Genomic DNA, 20,824 nt, shown 5'->3' with positions numbered 1-20,824 from the left:
TTTACTTATGTCCTGGTCGTCATTTATACTCCCTGTGTCCCGGTGCTTTGTTGATTGCTAATCGAACATTCCTTTTGTCCTGGTCGCTTTCTCTTTGAGTTTCGTCATTTATTTTTTTCTTTTTTAGTTCTTTTAGTTTTTACCTTTTTTAGTTTTTTTTAGTTTTTTAGATGAAAATTTTTTTTAGTTTTTTCCTTTTTTTCTTTTTAGTTTTTTATTGGTTTTTACCTTTATTTTAGCTTATTTTTCAGTTTTTTCCTTTTTTTTAGTTTTTTTTTATTTTTTATTTTTTTTAGTTTTTTACCTTTTTTTAGTTTTTTTAGTTTTTTTAGTTTTTTAGCTTTTTTACTTTTTTTATTAGTTTTTAGTTTTTTTTTGTAGTTTTTGCCTTTTTTTAGTTTTTTCCGTTTTTTTTTAGTTTTTTATTGGTTTTTACCTTTATTTTAGCTTATTTTTCAGTTTTTTCCTTTTTTTTTTAGTTTTTTTTAGTTTTTAGATTTTTTCGTTTTTTACCTTTTTTTAGTTTTTTTATTTTTTTTAGTTTTTTAGCTTTTTTATTTTTTTATTAGTTTTTAGTTTTTTTTGTAGTTTTTGCCTTTTTTTAGTTTTTTTAGTTTTTTAGCTTTTTTATTAGTTTTTAGTTTTTTTTGTAGTTTTTGCCTTTTTTTAGTTTTTTTAGTTTTTTAGCTTTTTTATTTTTTTTTATTAGTTTTTAGTTTGTTTGTAGTTTTTGCCTTTTTTTTTAGTTTTTTCAGTTTTGACGTCACCTGATCCAGTTTTTTCAGGTGACGTCACCTGATCCATCCACAGACAGACAGACAACTTATTTTTATATATATAGATATATATCTATATATATAAAAATAAGTTGTCTGTGTGTGGATCTGTGGATCAGGTGACGTCATGTTTGTCCGCATATGACGTCTGAATTATTTCACACTAATAAAAAAGAAGAAAAAAACTAAAAAAGGTAAAAACTACAAAAAAAAATAAAAAGAAAAAAAAACTAAAAAAGCTAAAAAACTAAAAACAACTAAAAAAAGGTAAAAATCTAATAACTAAAAAAAAACTGAAAAAAATAAAAAAGGCAAAAACTACAAAAAAAATAAAAACTAATAAAAAAACTAAAAAAGCTAAAAAACTAAAAAAACTAAAAAAAAAACTAAAATAAGGTAAAAACTAAAAAAAACTAAAAACTAAAAAAGAAAAAAACTAAAAAAAAGGAAAAAACTGAAAAATAAAAGAGAAAAAGAAAACTAAAAAAATATGAATAAATATATATAAAAATAAGTTGTTTGTGGGTTATGTCTGTCTGTCTGTCTGTCGAGTGACGTCGTGTTTGTCCGCATATGACGTCTGAATTATTTCACACTAATACAAAAGAAGAAAAAAAACTAAAAAAGGTAAAAACTACAAAAAAAACTAAAAAGAAAAAAAACTAAAAAAGCTAAAAAACTAAAAAAAACTAAAAAAGGTAAAAAACTAAAAAAAGGCAAAAACTAAAAAAAAACTAAAAACTAATAAAAAAACTAAAAAAGCTAAAAAACTAAAAAAACTAAAAAAAGGTAAAAAACAAAAAAAAACTAAAAACTAAAAAAGAAAAAACTAAAAAAAAGGAAAAAACTGAAAAATAAGAGAAACAGAAAACTAAAAAAATATTAATAAATATAAAAAATATAAATATAAATATAATATAAATTAGCAATCAACAAAGCACCGAGACACAAATGACGACCGGGACACAGGGAGTATAAATGACGACCAGGACATAACTAAAAAAAAAAAACTAAAAAAACTAAAAAAAATGGTAAAAACTACAAAAAAACTAAAAACTAATAAAAAAACTAAAAAATCTAAAAATCTAAATAAACTAAAAAAGAAAAAAAAAGAAAAAAGGAAAAAAAAGGAGAAAAACAAAACTAAAAAACGAATGTATATACAGACCGGGACACCGGGATACAAATGACGACCGGGACACAGGGAATATAAATGACGACCGGGACACAGGGACACAACTACAATGGGGACGCCGGGGGGCACAGGGGGATATAAATGACGACCGGGACACCGGGACAAAAGGAATATAAATGACGCCCGGGACACTCAAAGAGAAATCACAGACTGGAACACCGGGACACAAATGACGACCGGGACACAGGGAATATAAATGACGACCGGGACACAGGGACATAACTACAAAGGGGACGCCGGGGTGCACAGGGGGATATATAAATGACGATGGCGACTCAGGGAATGGTCGATAAGCAATCACCATCAACAAAGCTCAATGGCAATCATTAGAATCATGAGGTATAGATCTGAATACGGATTGTTTTCCCATGGACCATTATATGTTGCATGTTCAAGAGTCGGTAAACCTGACAATCTATTTATATGCACAGACAATGGGACAGCAAAGAATGTTGTATATTCGCAAGTTTTACGTAGTTAAAAACACATATATATATATATATATATATATATATATATATATATATATATATATATATATATATATATATATATATATATATATATATATATACATATATATATATATATATATTCACAGGTGGGACATAGGGACACAACTACAATGGCGCGTAACTAATATGGCACGTAACGACTTACGCGCGCGGGGGGGCTTGGGGGGGGGGGGCGCGAAGCGCCCCCACCTACTAGGTGTTGGGGTGGCGCGAAGCGCCACCCCAACAGCTAGTATATATATATATATATTAATCTGACAACCAACGGTTGCTATTATTATCACTTTTTTAGTAAAGTGCAAATTATGTTCTGAACTTGAAAAGACATTGGAGTTGTCAGCCATACTCCTTTTAATATTTGCTCGTTTATAACATGAATTTGCAGCAAAAGTCTTTAGGACCTTTTTTATGCAATAATTATTATCTTTTGTAATTTTCTGTTCGTTTTGGGTTTAATTTATTTATTAATTTTGATTTTACACTTGAAAGATAAGAAAACCAACTCATAGAATCTTACAACGCGTTTGTCTGTAAAAAGTTAAGAAATAATAATTTGTTGATTCCCAAGACCAACTATGGTTTCAAAGAAGATAAACCCTCCTAAATTTTTGTGGCTATATGTTTTCTGCTTAATTAAGATGATTTTTTGCCCACATTGCTTTTCTTTCTTTTTTTTAATCTGGCACCCGCTGCAGCCAAACATTGCAGAAGTTCATGTGTAAGTCTTCAACAAAAATGGATTTGTAGTTTTTCTAAGTTTTTAACGTACTTACAGTGTGTAAATTCCTCTCACTTATCAAAAGAAACTAAAAAACTACAACTCAAATAAACTACGTAATTATAATGTAGCACCGGCACCATAAAACAGTATACGGCAATGAAAAAGTATTTTCACTCTTCATTGTGGTAATATATATGCGCATCAATTGTGGTAAGAAGGTTTGTCATCTCATACAAAAATGCAGAAAGGGAGGAGACAAAAAAATATGGATAGTTACCGGCTCGTCTCCCCTCCCCCTCCAATTAAAACCACTGCTATTTGTAAACTCGCTCGTTCAACACTCTCTAGTTATTTCTTGGAAATGGACAGTAAAATATAAAGTATTCATTTTTCTCCCATTTGGCATATCTTCAACGCAAGCATTATGCTTGAATTTCTGAGTTACTGATTATAGGTTTTAACACATATGTACAGGGTTTTACCATAGAAAATTCAAAACAAACTTTACTTACTGTTATTCCACCCAAACTTATGGGTTCAGCCAGAACCTTTTGTACATGATCAAAGTTCCTATCAAGCTCGTCCTTTGAAAAAACTCCTGGAATCTGGTAAAAGAAACCTTCGGTCATATTTCCTATCCGTCGTAGCTGATTTCCAATACCTGATGTTTTAAGAGCTGATTCCTGACCAATTAATTTAATCCTATTTTTTAATGCTAAAGACAGAATGTGGGGTTCTAAAAAACCATTTCTATGATCAATACCAGAATAGCCAATGATGTACAATATTGCTCCAGCAGGAGCACCATATTCAGCTATTGTTCTAATTGCTCTGTCAATAGGATATGAAAATGTTGAAGAGACGTCATCGCTTTGAGTCACAGTTCTTAAAGCTCTCTCAACTTCATCTAAATCTTCCAAATAATCAATCGAAAGCCTTATATCAAATTTAATAGCCTGTGCACCAGAATATGTAGCGAACCCAAAATGCCTCCCAACAAATGATTCTGAGGCACTAAGTAGATGACTTTTTATAATTTCAATATCTATATTTGGATAATTTGTTAGTCCAATATCAAAAATTGTGAATATTATAGGTGTTGAAAGCCTTTTGACTATTTTAAAAGTTGTTGGTTTAGCAACAGTGCCGGCGTCTGGAAAATCTTCAACATTCTTCATCATAGTCTCCCAGATTGATTGATAATTGCAGAGATGGTTTTGTTTTGAGGGAATAGATTTTCTGTGATAAGCTAAATCATCAAACTGTAGAGCCTGAAAGAAAATAACATGGTAAAGGATTTTTAATACTATATAGCTTCTCCATACATGGACTGTCGCAAAGCTTTGAATCTAGGCAATGAAAAAAAAAGAAAGTCCTTATCAATGAAAATAAGGCGGAAAACAAAACAATTTAGAAGTAATGAAATTTTTAAATATTGTCTTATTGGAAAGCTTTTTATATTGGACAGAGAACAAATTTTTAAAATATTGTGAGAGTTTTATGTTTGAGAAGGGGTGGTGGGCAAAAAAATACTAAAAAGAAAATCGAAAACTTTGACATATTTTATAAGAAATTTTGAATGTTTTCTAATAAGTGATGCGTTCAGTTAACTCATTTAGAATTGACGATTTACAAAATTTCTTCGATCCGTATTAAAAGTAATAAAATAGTTAAAGAAGATAATTAATAAATAATGAATTGAATTCTGAATTCATAATTTTTCCAAAATAGCACCTTCCCCTTACGCTACTATATCCAAATAGCTACTATCCAAAATAGGCTACTATTCCCCGTACGCTTTAGGCTAGAGTCCCGTTTCAACTCTACTAAATTTAATGGAAAAAAAACTAATTTCAAACAGTTCTTGGTAACGAACAATAGTAAGCAGTGACCCGGCTCAATAGTAACCAAAACTCTAAAAACCGAAATTTTTGATACCAATAGCTACATCAAAAGAATTGCATTTTAATGTTGATTTTAAATATATGTTTCATCAAGTTTAACCTTACCCATCAAAAGCTACGAGCCTGAGAAAATTTGCCTTATTTTAGAAAATAGGGGAAAACCTCCTAAAAGTCATAGAAACTTAACAAAAATCACACCATCAGATTCAGCATATCAGAGAACCGTATTGTAGAAATTGTATTATATTTTCCCTCATATGCGTAATAAAAACATGCAAATACAGAAGTTCGTTACGTAAGCTAATTTAGGTTACGTATATCTTTTACTAATAAAAACGTTTGTAAAAATTAAAAGTTCTAGTTGCCTTTTTAAGTAACCCAAAAAATTGGAGGGCAACTAGGAATCCTCCCCTGCTCCTTTTTTCTCAAAATCATTCGATCAAAACTATGAGAAAGCCATCTAGCCAATAACATAAATATGCTAATTTTGCTTTAATTATTCATCTGCGGAGAGCCAAAATCAAAATATGCATTAATTCAAAAACGATGAGAACTTAAATGAAGAAATACATTTTTTTAACTGAAAGTAAGGAGCGACATTTAAGCTTAAAACGAACAGAAATTAGTTTGTATATAAAAGGGGCTGCTCCCTCATCAACGCCCCGCTCTTTACTCTAAAGTTTTTTATTGTCTCAAAAAGTTGAGAGAAAGAGTCAAACTTTAGCGTAAAGAGTGGGGCGTTGATGAGGGAGCAGCCCTATTCATATACAAACTAATTTCTGTTCGTTTTAAGTTTTAATGTCGCTCCTTACTTTCAGTTAAAAAACTTGTTTTTCTTATTTAATTTGAAATTGAAACAAAGAGCAACGTTGAGTTTTGTAGATTGTTTTCTTTTTTGGATCTTGTTGTGAGCGTGTAAGTTGCTTTTTAGATAATTGACTTTTCTTTTCCTATTTTATTTTATTTCTTTCTTTTGGTATAACATTCCTTTAGCATTACTTCTCTATCAATTAGACTTAAAGATACTACCTTCAAATAGTGCGTTCACGCATTTCTTTGATCTAAGCTGTCGAAACCATTGTAAAAGCTATCTATTCCCTAGTAGTTAGATATAGGTAGCAAAGTAGCGCTGCCTAAGTAAAGATTAAAGCGGGACCTATGGCTCACTTTTTTTAAAACAAACTTTGTATAAAAAACATTTTCGTAGATACTTTAGAAGCGGCTTATTTGATCAGAAATTAGAAGTTTAAATGTGATAAGGACTTTTAATAATTTAACAGTGAAATTGATTCAAGGGAAATCTACCGCCCCACGTCCCTTATTTTCAATGATAGCCGATATAAATAGTTTATTTAGCTTAGTTGATTGGCTCTATATCTATTCATTTGTGGATAATAATCCCCCCAACAGCCCTTGGGATATGGGCGGTAAGTTAATTCCCTTCGTCCATCTTGGGCAGCGCAATAGCACTGCCTAAGTAAAGAACGATGTTGGCAGACCTTTTTAATACTCAAAAGTCATTGAATGCAACTAATCCCCCTCCCACGCCCAAAATACATCCAATCGAAATGTGGGATAGTGATTTTGTTCAAAGGTTGAAAGGTCCGGAAATGATGTCTTTCAGGATGTCAACTCCCCCCCCCCACATCATAGAAACTTCCTGAAAAGGGGCTCATTCGATTTGAATTTGAGATGGCTAGTTCCCCTTTTGATATTCGAAAGTAATAGGAGGGTGAATTCCCCCCACGCTCATTATTTCTCCAAACACTTACTAAATTTACTAAATTTTGATACGGCCAATTTTTTCAACGTAGTTGAAAGTGATTGGAGGACAACTAAACCCACTCCCTAGCTCACCCTTTCCCCAAACACATCTAATCAAAATTTTGAGATAGCCATTTTGTTCAATGTAGTTGAAAGGTCCGGAAATTATATCTTTGAAGATGACTAACCCCCCCCCCTCTCCACAGCCCTCAGGAAAAGGGTTGTAAGTTATGTCATTGGGGCATACAAGGCTTTTATAAAAACCGTTGTCGTAGAAACTTCTAAAGGGACTCGTTTAATTTTAAATCGAGAGCACTAGTTCCTTTTTTATTAGTCGACAGAAATTGGAGGGTGAATCCCCCCCCCACGCCCATCATTTCTTAAACTCTTCCAATCAAAATTTTGAGATACCCATTTTGTTCAACGTAGATGAAAGGTTCGGAAGTTATGTTATTGAGGATGACAAATTTCCCCAGCCCTAAGGGCAAGGGTTGTGAGTTATGCCCAGGGGGCATATAAGATTTTTTGCAGAAAGCGTGGTCATATGAACTTGAGAGAGGGCTGATTGGATTGGTAATCAGAAGCCATAGTGCTCTTTTTAAGAGTTAAACTGATCGGAAGGTAGCTCCCCCCCTCCCATACAAACACCCGTCGTATTGTCCTGAAATGTATCTAATAGAAATTTTGAGATAGCCATTCTATTAAAAATAGTCTCAATATCATGTAACAAAGCTTTTGGGGTTGAAACAAGCCCCCAGAGCCTGGTGGCAAGAGTTTTAAGCTATACCCTGGGGACATATAAGGTTTTTATAGAAATCGTTGTCTTAGAAACTTCAAAATGGAATCATTTGATTTTAAATTGAGGGCACTAGTTCCGTTTTTATTAGTCGAAAGAAATTGGATGGCAAATCCCCCCCCACACCCATTATTTCTTAAAACTCTTCCAATCAAAATTTTGAGATACCCATTTTGTTCAACGTAGATGAAATGTCCGAAAAATATGTTTTTGAGGATGACAAATCTCGAAAGCCTTAAGGGCAAGGGTTGTAAGTTATGCCCTGGAGGCGTGTAAGGTTTTTTGCAGAAAGTGTGGTCATATGAACTTGAAAGGGGGCTAATTGTATTGGTAACCAGAAGCCCTAGTGCCCTTTTTAAGAGTTAAATTGATCAGAAGGCAGCTTCCCCCTCCCACACACACACACCCGTCGTATTGTCCTGAAATGTAATATCAAGTAACAAAGCTTTTGGGTTGAAATAAACCCCCAGAGCCTGGTGGCAATAGTTGTAAATTATGCCCTGGGGGCATATAAGGCTTTTATAGAAACCATTGTCGCAGAAACTTCAAAACGGGGTCATTTTATTTTAAATTGAGAGCACTAGTTCTGTTTTTATTAGCTATTTTGCTCAAAATACTCCTAAGAACAAATAACAACACCTACGGGGTTGACAAAACCCCCCAGTGTCCTGGAAATAATGTCTAAGTTATACTCTAGGGGCATATAAGCATTATGTGGAATGGAAGGTCGTATATACTTCAGATAGGGCACATTTGATGTGAATTTGATAGATATAGTGCCCTTTTTAAAGTCAAAGTGACTCTTAAAAGTGATTTGAGAGAAACCAGCCTCCAGCCCCCTTCCCCATGCTCATCGTTTTCTCAAAGACGTCCCATCAAAGTTTGGAGATAACAAATTTGTTCATTGTAGCCGAAGAGTCCGGAAATTATGTTTTTGAGGAAGACACTCTCCACAGCTCTCAGAGCAAGGGTTGTTAGATATGCCCTTTAGCATTTAAGATTCCTATAGACAGAGAAGTAGCACATACTTCGGGGGGGACTCACTGGATTGGTAATTTCAATTTCTAGTGCCTTTTGTAAGAATCAAAGTGATCTGAGGGCAGCTATCCCTCCCCTAACACGTCGTGTTTTTACGAAATACATCAAATAAATATTTTAAGACAGTCATTTTATTCAAAATAATCAAAAGATCGCATAACAAGACCTTTGGGGTTAATACAAACCACCAGAGCCTGGGGGCGAGGGTTTTAAGTTTTGGTGTTGGGCACTTAAGATTTTCATGGAAGAGATGGCTGTTTAACTTTGGAATAGGCTCATTTTGTTGAAATTTGGAATTTTTATTTCCTTTTTAAGTGTTCATAGTAATGGAGAGCATTTAGCCCCCCTCCTCCCTGAATACCCCTCTTTTCACCAGATGTATCAGATTAAAATTACGAAATAGCAGTTCGTAATTTTATATTAAGTAATTTTATATAAGTAATAATTATATTAAATAGCCCAAAGAGCATATAATAATACCTAAAGAATCGACGCAACCCCCCAGCACCCCGGGGATAGGATTGTAATTTATACCATGAGGGCATATAAGGTTTTTAGGGAATGGGCGGTTGTACAAGCTTCAGGTGGGGCTCATTTGACTTGATACTGGAACCTGTAGGGCCCTTTTTAAGAGTCAAAGTGATTTGAGGGCAGCCAACCCCCTACTCTCTCTCTCCACGCTCAACATTTCCCTTAACACTTCCAATCACATTTTGGAAATATCAATTTTGTTCATCGTTGTTGAAGGGTCAAGAACTTATTTCTGTGAGGAAGACCGACCCCCCCCCCCCTACAACTCTAAGGGTAAGGATTGTAAGTTATGTCCTAGATGGTTTTGTCCGCTGTATAAATCAAAAGTAAGAACAGAGATTTCACCAATGGAACGACGCGTTAAACATCTGGACCAGAAAAATAAATCTAATGTTATGTTCCGACAAACAAATTCTGCGTGATAAGTTGTTTAGCTCGCTGTGAGAATTATCTGCATAGTTTCTTGATCGATAAAGCTGTGATTTACGTGTTTCCTATTTCCGGAGATATTCCACATGGAAGAGAAAAAATCAATTAGTGGAAATAGGTTTACAAGATATTATTGTTATTCATTTGAGACACAAAAATGCATTTTATGTCATTTTTATGTGAAAACTCGGATTGATAACCTTACTTTTGCTTTTCCGTGTTACCAGGGTTACCCAAACAACAAAAGTACCCAAAACACCCAAAACACGAAGGCACTGCTGAGGATCAATGAACTCTGGCCAAACCCGGACAAGTCAATTCTAAACTAATTGGAAAGTCCAGGAATTTTGAGAGGGGGCTGCTTCGGCTTGAAAAAACGAGTTCTAATTCTACTGTCAAAGACAAGGGAAACTAGAAATAAACACAGGAAAATTACAATAAAAAACACGAAAAAATGCAGGAATAAAAGATAAAAAACAACACTCCCAAAAGTATTAAATACTGGAGATTCATCTTGGAACGAAAAATCTAAAAGATGAAGACTATCTGCTGTACATGCAAGTATTATTAACAAAGCAATTATCAAACACTATTGAAACACTTCATTTTTAGGGCACTGAAATCAATGTCATAAAGGTAGGGAAGGGTTATTTTCCATTGTAACATCGCAAAATCAAAGATTGTCTCCTTAAGTGCTGAGAAATTTACAGTAAGCATACCCACAACATCAAAAATATAATACTTCGTGAAAATCAAAGTTTTTAATTGATAAATCTTTTATTCACTTTGCAATTTGGTTTGAGGTCCTTTGTAGTCCGACGAGAACGAGCATAAACCATGTAATTTATTCAACATTGTATAAAATAAACATTTTCATTATTCCCTTTCATCCAGTAGTTTTATACATTTTCCCTTATAAAACTAAAGCCTTCTAAAACATATAAAAATTACTTTCTAAAAATAAAGTCACACCCTCGTTACATTTTAGATATGGCTCTTAAGTTTTAATGTCACCCCTTACTTTTAGAAAAAAAATTGATCTATTTCAATATATTTTTGTCTTTAATTTTAATTTCCTTATTGTTTGAAAAGGAAATAGAATTTAAAAAATTTTCTTGAATCAGGTTTTAGTGCGATTTTGTAAAGGTTAGCTATGTGATGGCACTCAGCGGCACCTGTCATTATCACTTAAATGTTTTCTGACATTTGAATATATCGATCGATACTCTTAATTTGACAGTGGGAAAATTCCATTTCATTTTTAGATCGTGATACTCCATACCATTTCACGCCAGCGTGCACTCTGTAACTAGCCTACGAAAAAGGGTACTGCTTACCTTTCGACCACTTTATAACATCCCCCTCAATCCCCCTAATAGTTTATACTTAATACACTGAGCCATGCTTGAGATATTGTAAGTATTTCTTTGTGTTAAACAGCATGCATAAAGTATTTATTGATTAAATTTAACATGCTTCCACACCAATCCCAAAATATAACCTTAATCCCCTTAGCCTTTCTGAAAACACACAGGATCAAACACTTCCCCTTTTCCTAACGATAAATCCTGGATACAAAAATAATCAAATCCCATAATTTTTAATGCTTGTCCTGGGCTCTTTGGGGGGGGGGGGCATTGCAAACCTGGAGTCATAGTTACTAGACCCTTGGAATGTTTTAAACCGAAATTCCTCTTCGAAAATTTAACTTGTGATTAGGGAAGGGAGCAACTAAAAGAAGATGTGGGGGCTGGCTGCCCTTCGATAGTTCTTTCACATTCCCCTCAACATACCCTGAAAGCTTTAACTTAATGCTTTAAGCCCTTCTTTAAATATTGCTGTTTTGCCCTTTTAACAACCAGCATTCACACATTTTGATTTATTGTGCTAGGTATCCATCTTAAAACCTTTGGGGCTTATATAGTCCCCCTCAAAATAGTTATTTGACCCTTAGACTATATTTAACAAGATGGTGGTTTCAACATCATGTTCAAATGCAGTTGGAGGTAGGGTAGCTAAAAAGGGCATGGAAGAGGATCGGGCAGCCCTAAGACCACTTTTCATCATCCTCCTGAACATGGCCTGAAAGTTTCGGCTGAGTACCCTCAGTCTTTCTTAAAATATTGTGCATCCTCTTTTTTTGATAGGCTGGATGCAAGTAGTACCTTTCTGATTTAATCTAAAATAATCCTCAACAACCACAAAGTTTTCACCATGAGCCTTTCCGGATACACCCAGAGACAAACATTTCTCCTTTCCAAATGATAAATCCTACATTACAACACTGGAAAAATTGCACAATTTATAACCCATGCCCCGGAGCTGTTGGGGGTATGGCATCCTTGGATACATAGCGATCAAACCTTTTGACTAGTTTGAACAAAATAACAATTTCAAAGTTTTGACCAGTTTCACAGCAAAGGGTGTCCCCTCTTTTCAATAAACAACCTTAAATATGAGCAATGAGCGAGTTATATAACTTACAATAGTTGCCCCAGGGACTCTGGGGGGTTATATCATACACGGAGGCATAGTTATTTGACTTCTCGACTATTGTGAACAAGATCACTATTCAAATAGGCATTGAAAAGACGAACAGGAAGGTATTGATTGACCTCCGACCACTTTTTAACATTCCCCTAAATAAGCTTTAAAAGTTTAAACTTAATTGCCAGAGTCCTGCTTGAGATATTGTAGACCTTTCTTTATGATAAAATAAATGCATGTAGTATCTTGTAATTTAGTTTAACATTCCCCCAACTTTCCCTGAAATTTAATCTTAATGCCCTTAACCCCTATGAAAACACCCAATATCAAACACCCTCCCCTTTTTTAATGATAACTCCTGCATTCAAAAATAAGCAAATTACATAATTTGCCATTTAAGCCTTGAGATCTGTGGGGGGACTGGCATCCCCGGAAACATAGTTGTTATACCTTTGGACTGGTTTGAACAAAATTGCTCTTTAAAATTTTGACCAATGATTAGGAGTGGGAGCATCTATAAAGTGGAAACGGGGTTCCACTCTGATAGTTCTTTCACATCCCCATAAACATCCCCTGAGAGTTTCAACTTAATACCCTTAGTCATTCCTTAGATATTAATGATATGCCTTTTTGACAACTAGTATTTACAAATTGTGTTTGGGATGCCCTTCTGATAGCCTGCTCACAATCCATGCCCTAGAGCTCGGGGGAGGGGGCTATGGCAACCCATGAGGCATAGCTATAAGAGTATTTGACTAGTTTCAAAAAAAAATAATAGTTTCAAAGTTTTGAGCAAAGGGGTAGCCCATGAGGGCTGTAGGGAGGTTGGTTTTTCTAAAGGCCTATTTATTTGACGTTTTGGCTGTTTTGAACGAAATAACCGTCTGAAGATTTTAAACAAATCTATTTGGGGCAAAAGGACGTGGGGAGTGGGCCGATTGCCCTCCCATCGCTTTTTACTCTTAAAAAATGCACTAAAATTTTTGATTTCCAATCGAATGAGCCATTCCAAAATTTATACGACCGTTCCTTCAATAATTTTTCTACATGTTAATAATGGACAACTTAAAACTTGTGCCACAGGGATGGTGGAGGATTTTCTTATCTCAAAAGAGTATTTATTTGATCTTTGGACTATTTTAAACAAAACTGACATCTCAAAATTTTGATTGGATGCAGTTGAGGTAAAAAAAAATAGGCGGGGGAGGGGTAACTGGTTGTCTTCCAATCACTTTTGCCTGTTAAAAAGGGCATTAGATCTTTTGATAATTAATTAAATAAGGCTGCTCTTAAGTCTATGCGACCAAGCCTTCCATATGAAGTGCCTCTGATAATAAAAAAGAATAACATTAATGCCTAGTAGCCCGTTTCTATTAGTACCGCTTATGTGTTGACTCTGATAAGAAATGTAAATGGAAACAAAATCGCATTATCCTATAGTCTGCTACTATGGCTATGACAACTACTACTGCTAAGCCTAAAGGTACTTAGAATCAATATTTTGGCAAATACTAAGAAAAAGTTGAACCAAACCCGAACATATTATGTACAGGAGATGGTAAAAGGGAAGTATAAAAAACATCTCAGAAATAGCTTAGAGTAATAAATTAATACTTACAGGGCCCGTTGTGGGATTTTGAACTCATGAAAAGGTACTATAGACATGATAATAATGCTTTGTCTAATGCAACTACTACTACTGCTAATGTTACTACTTCTGTTATTAATGCTATTAATACTAATACAAAAGCTAAGTGCATTAAGGGGAAATTTTCAAGTAATTTTGAGGAGATGTTAAACTAAATCAAAACATTAGATGCATACACGTTGTCCAAGAGGACATGTCAGCAATGCCAGGGGAATTGTTTAGGGTATTAAACTGAAACTTTCAGGACATTCTGAGACGGATGTTTAAAAATCCCAAAGGTGCTTTGTGTATGCTCTTACTACTCTTGCTACTAATTTTTTTACTACTATATTACTACAAGCATTACTTCTACTACTACAAATGCTACTACTACTAAGGCTGTGGATGTAACACTTTCTGGGAATATTTATGGGTTTGTTGAGCTGAAGTAAAACACAGTATGTACATGTAGGTTGTATAAATGGCGTATTAGCAGAATCTCGGGAATAACAGTGCATTGAGTTTAAACTTTCGAATTATGTTGATGGGGATGTTGAACTAACCAGAAGGCACTATTTGCATTGCTGCTGTTCCTTCTACTGTTAGTCTACTATTTCCACTAAGGATTCGGGTAAGCAAGGAATAATTTTCCGGAAACTGTGTGGGGAACATTGAGCTAATTCGAAACACAGTATGTGTACTTAGGTTGTCGAACGAAAGTATAAGCAAAATCTCAGGAACAGCTTAGAGTTTTAAACTGACTCTTTCAGGGCTAGGTGAGTGGGATTTTGAACTAGCCCAAAGACTAAGTTGAAAGTTCCTGGACATCTTGTAGCGAAGTTGAACTAACAAAATAAGTAACATGTGAGCGTACGACACTGAGTTTAAACTGTGCTTACCTCCTTAGACAAGTTATCAATATGTAATACTTTTCACTTTGTAATGAGCCCACAAAAAAACTGTCTGGAAAATGACAGAACGTATTTTGGCCGAAAAGCCCATTCATTTTCAAAAGTCTTATGGTATTAATGCTTTGCAATTTTAATTTATATTTATCAATGCTGAATTATGCCTCTTGCTTTCACTTTCCTGAAACAGATGCATTTCTGGATTCCGGTGTAAAAAAATTCTGCATTTCTGGATTCCGGTGTAGTACCTTTTCCGGTGTAAAAAAAAGTAAAATGTGTTGAAGCTTCATAGTTACTGATCCCTGAATCCAACATTTATAAATAAAAAATTGTTTAAAGTAAAACAGATACTTACACCCGGAAGATAATGAAAAGACATGAGCGAAACAGATGCAGCATTGTCTTTATTTGGGAAGAAACGGCAGTCATCAGCATAAATACCAGAGTCGTTTACAGCACAGGTTGTACCGTCAATCCTTGAAATAGAGAAAATAAATTTGAAGCAAAAACATTATTGTTAAATCATGATAACACTCTAAGCCAGAAGTTAGACCATGATATTGAAGTCCATGCATTACTATATACATTACTATATACATGCAATTACTACTTGGTCCAAAAAAATATTGTGCACAGTGTTTCAAATATAAATGATAGTAATTGTCCAAGTACATAAGGTCAAGGTCGATGAAACGGCTGGAAATTATAGTGATATAAATTTATAATTGCTGAGGTTTTAAGATAGGGACTTGAAAAAATTATAAAAGCAGCCATGGCAATCAGAGCTTGATTTTTTTGGCACATACAGTACAGAAGGGCAAATATCACAAAGGACGTGCACTTTGATTTTTTCGGTGGTGTCTGATTACGATGGTTTCAACCATTAGTATCATTCTTCATAATTTACACAACATAAAGAGTCCACCTTGCAACTTTACATAACTTTCCAGACTAACAAATGATGTGATAAGACCTATTTATTAATGACTAAACAATATCATGGTAGAAATTGGGATACTTTTAGATTTTTTGGAAATCCTTAGTAGTACATGCTCCTTGAATTTTAGAACCACACACTTTTGGAGTTTTTCAAAAGTTTTCTAGAGTAAAAACATTCAAAATGTTAATGAAGTAGTTCTTGACCCTTGTTTTTATCATTCCAATAAAGTTTGAAAATTTTTATCCCACTGACCAAAAAGACTTATAAATATTATGAAAGTTAAAAATTAATACTCAAGAATCTGGCGTTGTCGACTTGAAACTTTAAAAGGGGATGAAGCAGGGGAAAAGTTGAACTGAATACACGAATTCTTTGAAATTGGACTTTCAAGGAAAAGCAATGAGGAATATTTAAACTTAAAAAGTATATAAATAGGGTCATCGAGAGGTTTTCAAAGCTAACAATCACGAGTCACGGGTCACCACAATCACGAGCTCTGTCTCTCCGTGGTAACCAGGGTATTTTATTTGTTATGCGTATTATATTAATAAATTGAACTTGAACTTAACCCTTCAGGGAAGTCTCATTTTTGGTTACTACATTTTCGGTACGAGGAGTCAGGGGGGTAATCCAAATCACAATTTTAAAAAGGGTCACACAATATTTTTGACAAAAAAAGCACGTGATTGAGGTTGATCTTTACCTCCAAATTTTTGATTTTTTACAATGTCATCGTAAAGTTGTTAGAAACATCAGAAAAAATTATTTTTTGCTGCTGCAATGTTGTAAAAACTGCATTGTTCTACGGTTCTTCTGAGGGGTCTTTAGAAGGCAGATAGATGAAATATAATCATTCTCTAAAATTATTGTTGAGAAAAAATCAAAAACAAAAATTCAGAGAAAGGCTGATTAGCTAAATTGTAACTCTGACTAATATTTCAACTAATGGTGCATACTATACAATATTATTGAAGCACTGTAGCTCTCACCTTAATTACCTTACTTCACCTTAATTCACTGTAGCTCTCACCTATTTAATTTTGGTAAAGCTTAGGCTGACGGTGTTTGATAAAACTTTTCAAACTCCAACGCCTTAATGAAAAAGTGTGCCAAAGTCAGCTTATAATGGTGTTAAACTTACAAATTACCTTTTATCTTCTAACTACGAAAGTGAAATACCAAAAAACTATAAAACCTTGAACATCGTCAGCAATTTTAATATAAATATGTCCTTAGTTCATCACTTAATGTTGGTTTTTAAAGTTTAGAATGAAAAATAAGAAACTTACAGCAACTAGGCTACTATATTGTAAGAGTTTTAATAAGGTCTTTGACTATTTTTGTTGGTATGATGTATTACAATATAGCCTCTTCATGAAGAACGTTGAAAATTCTTGAAACAGGGTTTTTGACGGACTAAATAGATTTAATTTTCAGTAAATAGAATCCAAAAAAAAACTGCATTTCATAATAGGTCAACAAAATTATGAGAGAAAATTCTGATTCTAAGATTCTGAGGTGTGCTATTTGAAGGACGAGATCATAATCTTTACTTAAGATTTTACATGCATAATAAAATGAATATGATTAGAATTTTGAAAGGAGTAGGGGGAAGTTGCCAGTCCTATTTCTAAACATAAATTACCCCTGATGTTGAATCTTATTCAGAACTAGCTGTTAGGGTGGCACTTCGCATCACCCCAACACCTAGTTGGTGGGGGCGCTTCGCCCCCCCAAGCCTCCCCACGCGCGTAAGTCGTTACGCGCCATATTAGTTACGCGCCATTGTAGTTGTGTCGCTGTGTCCCACCTGTGAATATAGATATATATATATATATATATATATATATATATATATATATATATATATATATATATATATATATATATATATATATATATATACTAGCTGTTGGGGTGGTGCTTCACGCCACCCCAACACCTAGTTGGTGGGGCGCTTCGCGCCCCCCCAAGCCCCCCCTCGCGCGTAAGTCGTTACGCGCCATATTAGTTACGCGCCATTGTAGCTGTGTCCCTGTGTCCCACCTGTGAATAGAGATAGATATAAATATATATTTTTAACTACGTAAAACATGCGAATGTACAACATTCTGTGCATATAAATAGCATTTATATTCCCTGTGTCCCGGTCGTCATTTGTGTCCTGGTGTCCCAGTTTGTATTTTCTCTTTGAGTGTCCCGGTCGTCATTTATATTCCCTCTGTCCCAGTGTCCCGGTCGTCATTTGTGTCCCGGTGTACCGGTCTGTAATTTCTATTCAAACAATCCCTGTGTCTCGGTCGTCAATTATATATCCCGCCTGTGCCCCCGGCGTCCCCGTTGTAGTTGTGTCCCTGCCTCCCGGTCGTCATTTATATTCCCGGTCGTGATTTGTGTCCGGGTGTCCCAGTCTGTAATTTTTCTTTGAAGTTCCTGGTCGTCATTTATATTCCCTCTGTGTCGGTCGTCATTTGTGTCCCGGTCTGTAATTTATCTTTGAGTGTTTTTTCCTTTTAGTTTTTTTTAGTTTTTTACATTTTTTCAGTTTTTTTTTTCTTCTTTATTTTTCAGCGTCACTATAAAGTACATATCGCCGAACCTTTGTTTTTTAACTTAAATCTGGTAGGCATTGATGACCTTATCCAAGTCAAAATCCCACACCCAATCATCATCGCTATCATTTTCAGTTTTGATATGTTTTGACTCTCGCTTTCCAGGTGGATTTTCATCTAACTGCGCGGTTTTGCTTTCTTTAGCCGCAAGCCTGTTTTCTTGCTGTTCTTGTGATTCCTCGGCACTCTTTCTTTTCTTACTTTCTCTATCAGCTGCAAGCCTGTTTTCTTGCTGTTCTTGTGATTCCTCGGCACGATTTCTTTTCTTACTTTCTCAATCAGCAGCAAGTTTTTGGCATAGACTTTTTGAACAGCTTCCTCGGCTGTTGCCATTGTAGGTTCTTCAGTCATTTTACAATTAAACATTTTTCCGTGAACGCATGTCTTAAATACCATTAATGACGTCACCGTCATGGCAAAAATGACGACAACTAACTTCATGACGTCAGTCGACACAGAAACATGACATCACCTGACAGACAGACACACAGACAGACAACTTATTTTTATATATATAGAAGATATATATAAGCCCTCCCGCGAGCGTAAGTTGTTACGCGCCATATTAGTTACGGGCCATTGTAGTTGTGTCCCTGTGTCCCACTACAGGTTTACCGACTCTTGAACAAGCAACATATAATTGTCCATGGGAACAATAATCCGTATTCAGATCTATACCTCATTATTTTAATGATTGCACTTGAGTTTTGTTGATGGTGATTGCTAATCAAACATTCCCTGTGTCTCCATCGTCATTTATATATCCCCCCTATATATCCCCCTTTTATTTTTATTTTTTTAGTTTTCTTTTTCTCCTTTATTTTTCAGTTTTTTCCTTTTTTAGTTTTTTTTAGTTTTTTACCTTTTTTTTAGTTTTTTTAGTTTTTGGTTTGTTTTGTAGTTTTTACCTTTTTTTAGTTATTTTTATCTGTTTTTAGTTTTTTTTTCTTTTTTAGGTTTTAGTTTTTTACCTTTTTTTACTTTTTTTAGCTTTTTATTTAATTTTTTTTGTAGTTTTTGTAAGGTTTGAACGTGGAACCTCTCGAACCTAGAACCTGGAACATACAGCGTTACCAACTCAGCTACATCAGCTTGTATACTTTCGTTTTTGAATTGGTATATGATGAAATAATTCAGACGTCATATGCGGACAGACAGACAGACATAACCCACAAACAACTTATTTTTATATATATATAGAAGATATATATATATATATATATATATATATATATATATATATATATATATATATATATATATATATATATATATATATATATATATATATATATATATATATATATATATATATATGTATATATATATATATACTAGCTGTTGGGGTGGCGCTTTGCGCCACCCCAACACCTAGTTGGTGGGGGCGCTTCGCGCCCCCCCCAAGCCCCCCCGCGCGCGTAAGTCGTTACGCGCCATATTAGTTACGCGCCATTGTAGTTGTGTCCCTATGTCCCACCTGTGAATATAGATAGATAGATATATATATATATATATATATATATATATATATATATATATATATATATATATATATATATATATGTTTTTAACTACGTAAAACTTGCGAATATACAACATTCTTTGCTGTCCCATTGTCTGTGCATATAAATAGATTGTCAGGTTTACCGACTCTTGAACATGCAACATATAATGGTCCATGGGAAAACAATCCGTATTCAGATCTATACCTCATGATTCTAATGATTGCCCTTGAGCTTTGTTGATGGTGATTGCTAATCGACCATTCCCTGAGTCGCCATCGTCATTAATATATCCCCCTGTGCACCCCGGCGTCCCTTTGTAGTTATGTCCCTGTGTCCCGGTCGTCATTTATATTCCCTGTGTCCCGGTCGTCATTTGTGTCCCGGTGTTCCAGTCTGTGATTTCTCTTTGAGTGTCCCGGGCGTCATTTATATTCCTTATGTCCCGGTGTCCCGGTCGTCATTTATATCCCCCTGTGCCCCCCGGCGTCCCCATTGTAGTTGTGTCCCTGTGTCCCGGTCGTCATTTATATTCCCTGTGTCCCGGTCGTCATTTGTATCCCGGTGTCCCGGTCTGTATATACATTCGTTTTTTAATTTTGTTTTTCTCCTTTATTTTTTTCCCTTTTTTCTTTTTTTTCTTTTTTAGTTTATTTAGATTTTTAGATTTTTTAGTTTTTTTATTAGTTTTTAGTTTTTTGTAGTTTTTACCATTTTTTTACTTTTTTTAGTTTTTTTTTTTTACTTATGTCCTGGTCGTCATTTATACTCCCTGTGTCCCGGTCGTCATTTGTGTCTCGGTGCTTTGTTGATTGCTAATTTATATTATATTTATATTTATATTTTTTATATTTATTAATATTTTTTTAGTTTTCTTTTTCTCTTATTTTTCAGTTTTTTCTTTTTTTTAGTTTTTTCTTTTTTAGTTTTTAGTTTTTTATTTGTTTTTTACCTTTTCTTAGTTTTTTTAGTTTTTTTAGTTTTTTAGCTTTTTCAGTTTTTTTATTAGTTTTTAGTTTTTTTTTAGTTTTTGCCTTTTTTAGTTTTTTCAGTTTTTTTTTAGTTTTTAGTTTTTTACC

The 20,824-nt window shown here is 34.3% G+C and overlaps 1 protein-coding gene across 1 annotated transcript; it reads right to left on the bottom strand.

Annotated features, from left to right (window-relative positions):
* Positions 1–3,629: 3,629 nt before the first annotated feature.
* On the bottom strand, positions 3,630–16,364 carry LOC136041340 (uncharacterized). Its single transcript, XM_065725971.1, has 3 exons — positions 16,357–16,364; positions 15,047–15,167; positions 3,630–4,478 (listed from the first exon to the last, which is right to left on the bottom strand). Exons 1-3 carry the CDS (start codon positions 16,362–16,364, stop codon positions 3,630–3,632), a joined length of 978 nt encoding a protein of 325 aa, XP_065582043.1.
* Positions 16,365–20,824: the final 4,460 nt, after the last annotated feature.

The sequence above is a fragment of the Artemia franciscana genome, unplaced genomic scaffold (assembly GCF_032884065.1).
Source record: "Artemia franciscana unplaced genomic scaffold, ASM3288406v1 PGA_scaffold_164, whole genome shotgun sequence".
NCBI lineage: Eukaryota > Metazoa > Arthropoda > Branchiopoda > Anostraca > Artemiidae > Artemia > Artemia franciscana.
This window is presented reverse-complemented; position numbering and strand designations above follow the sequence as displayed.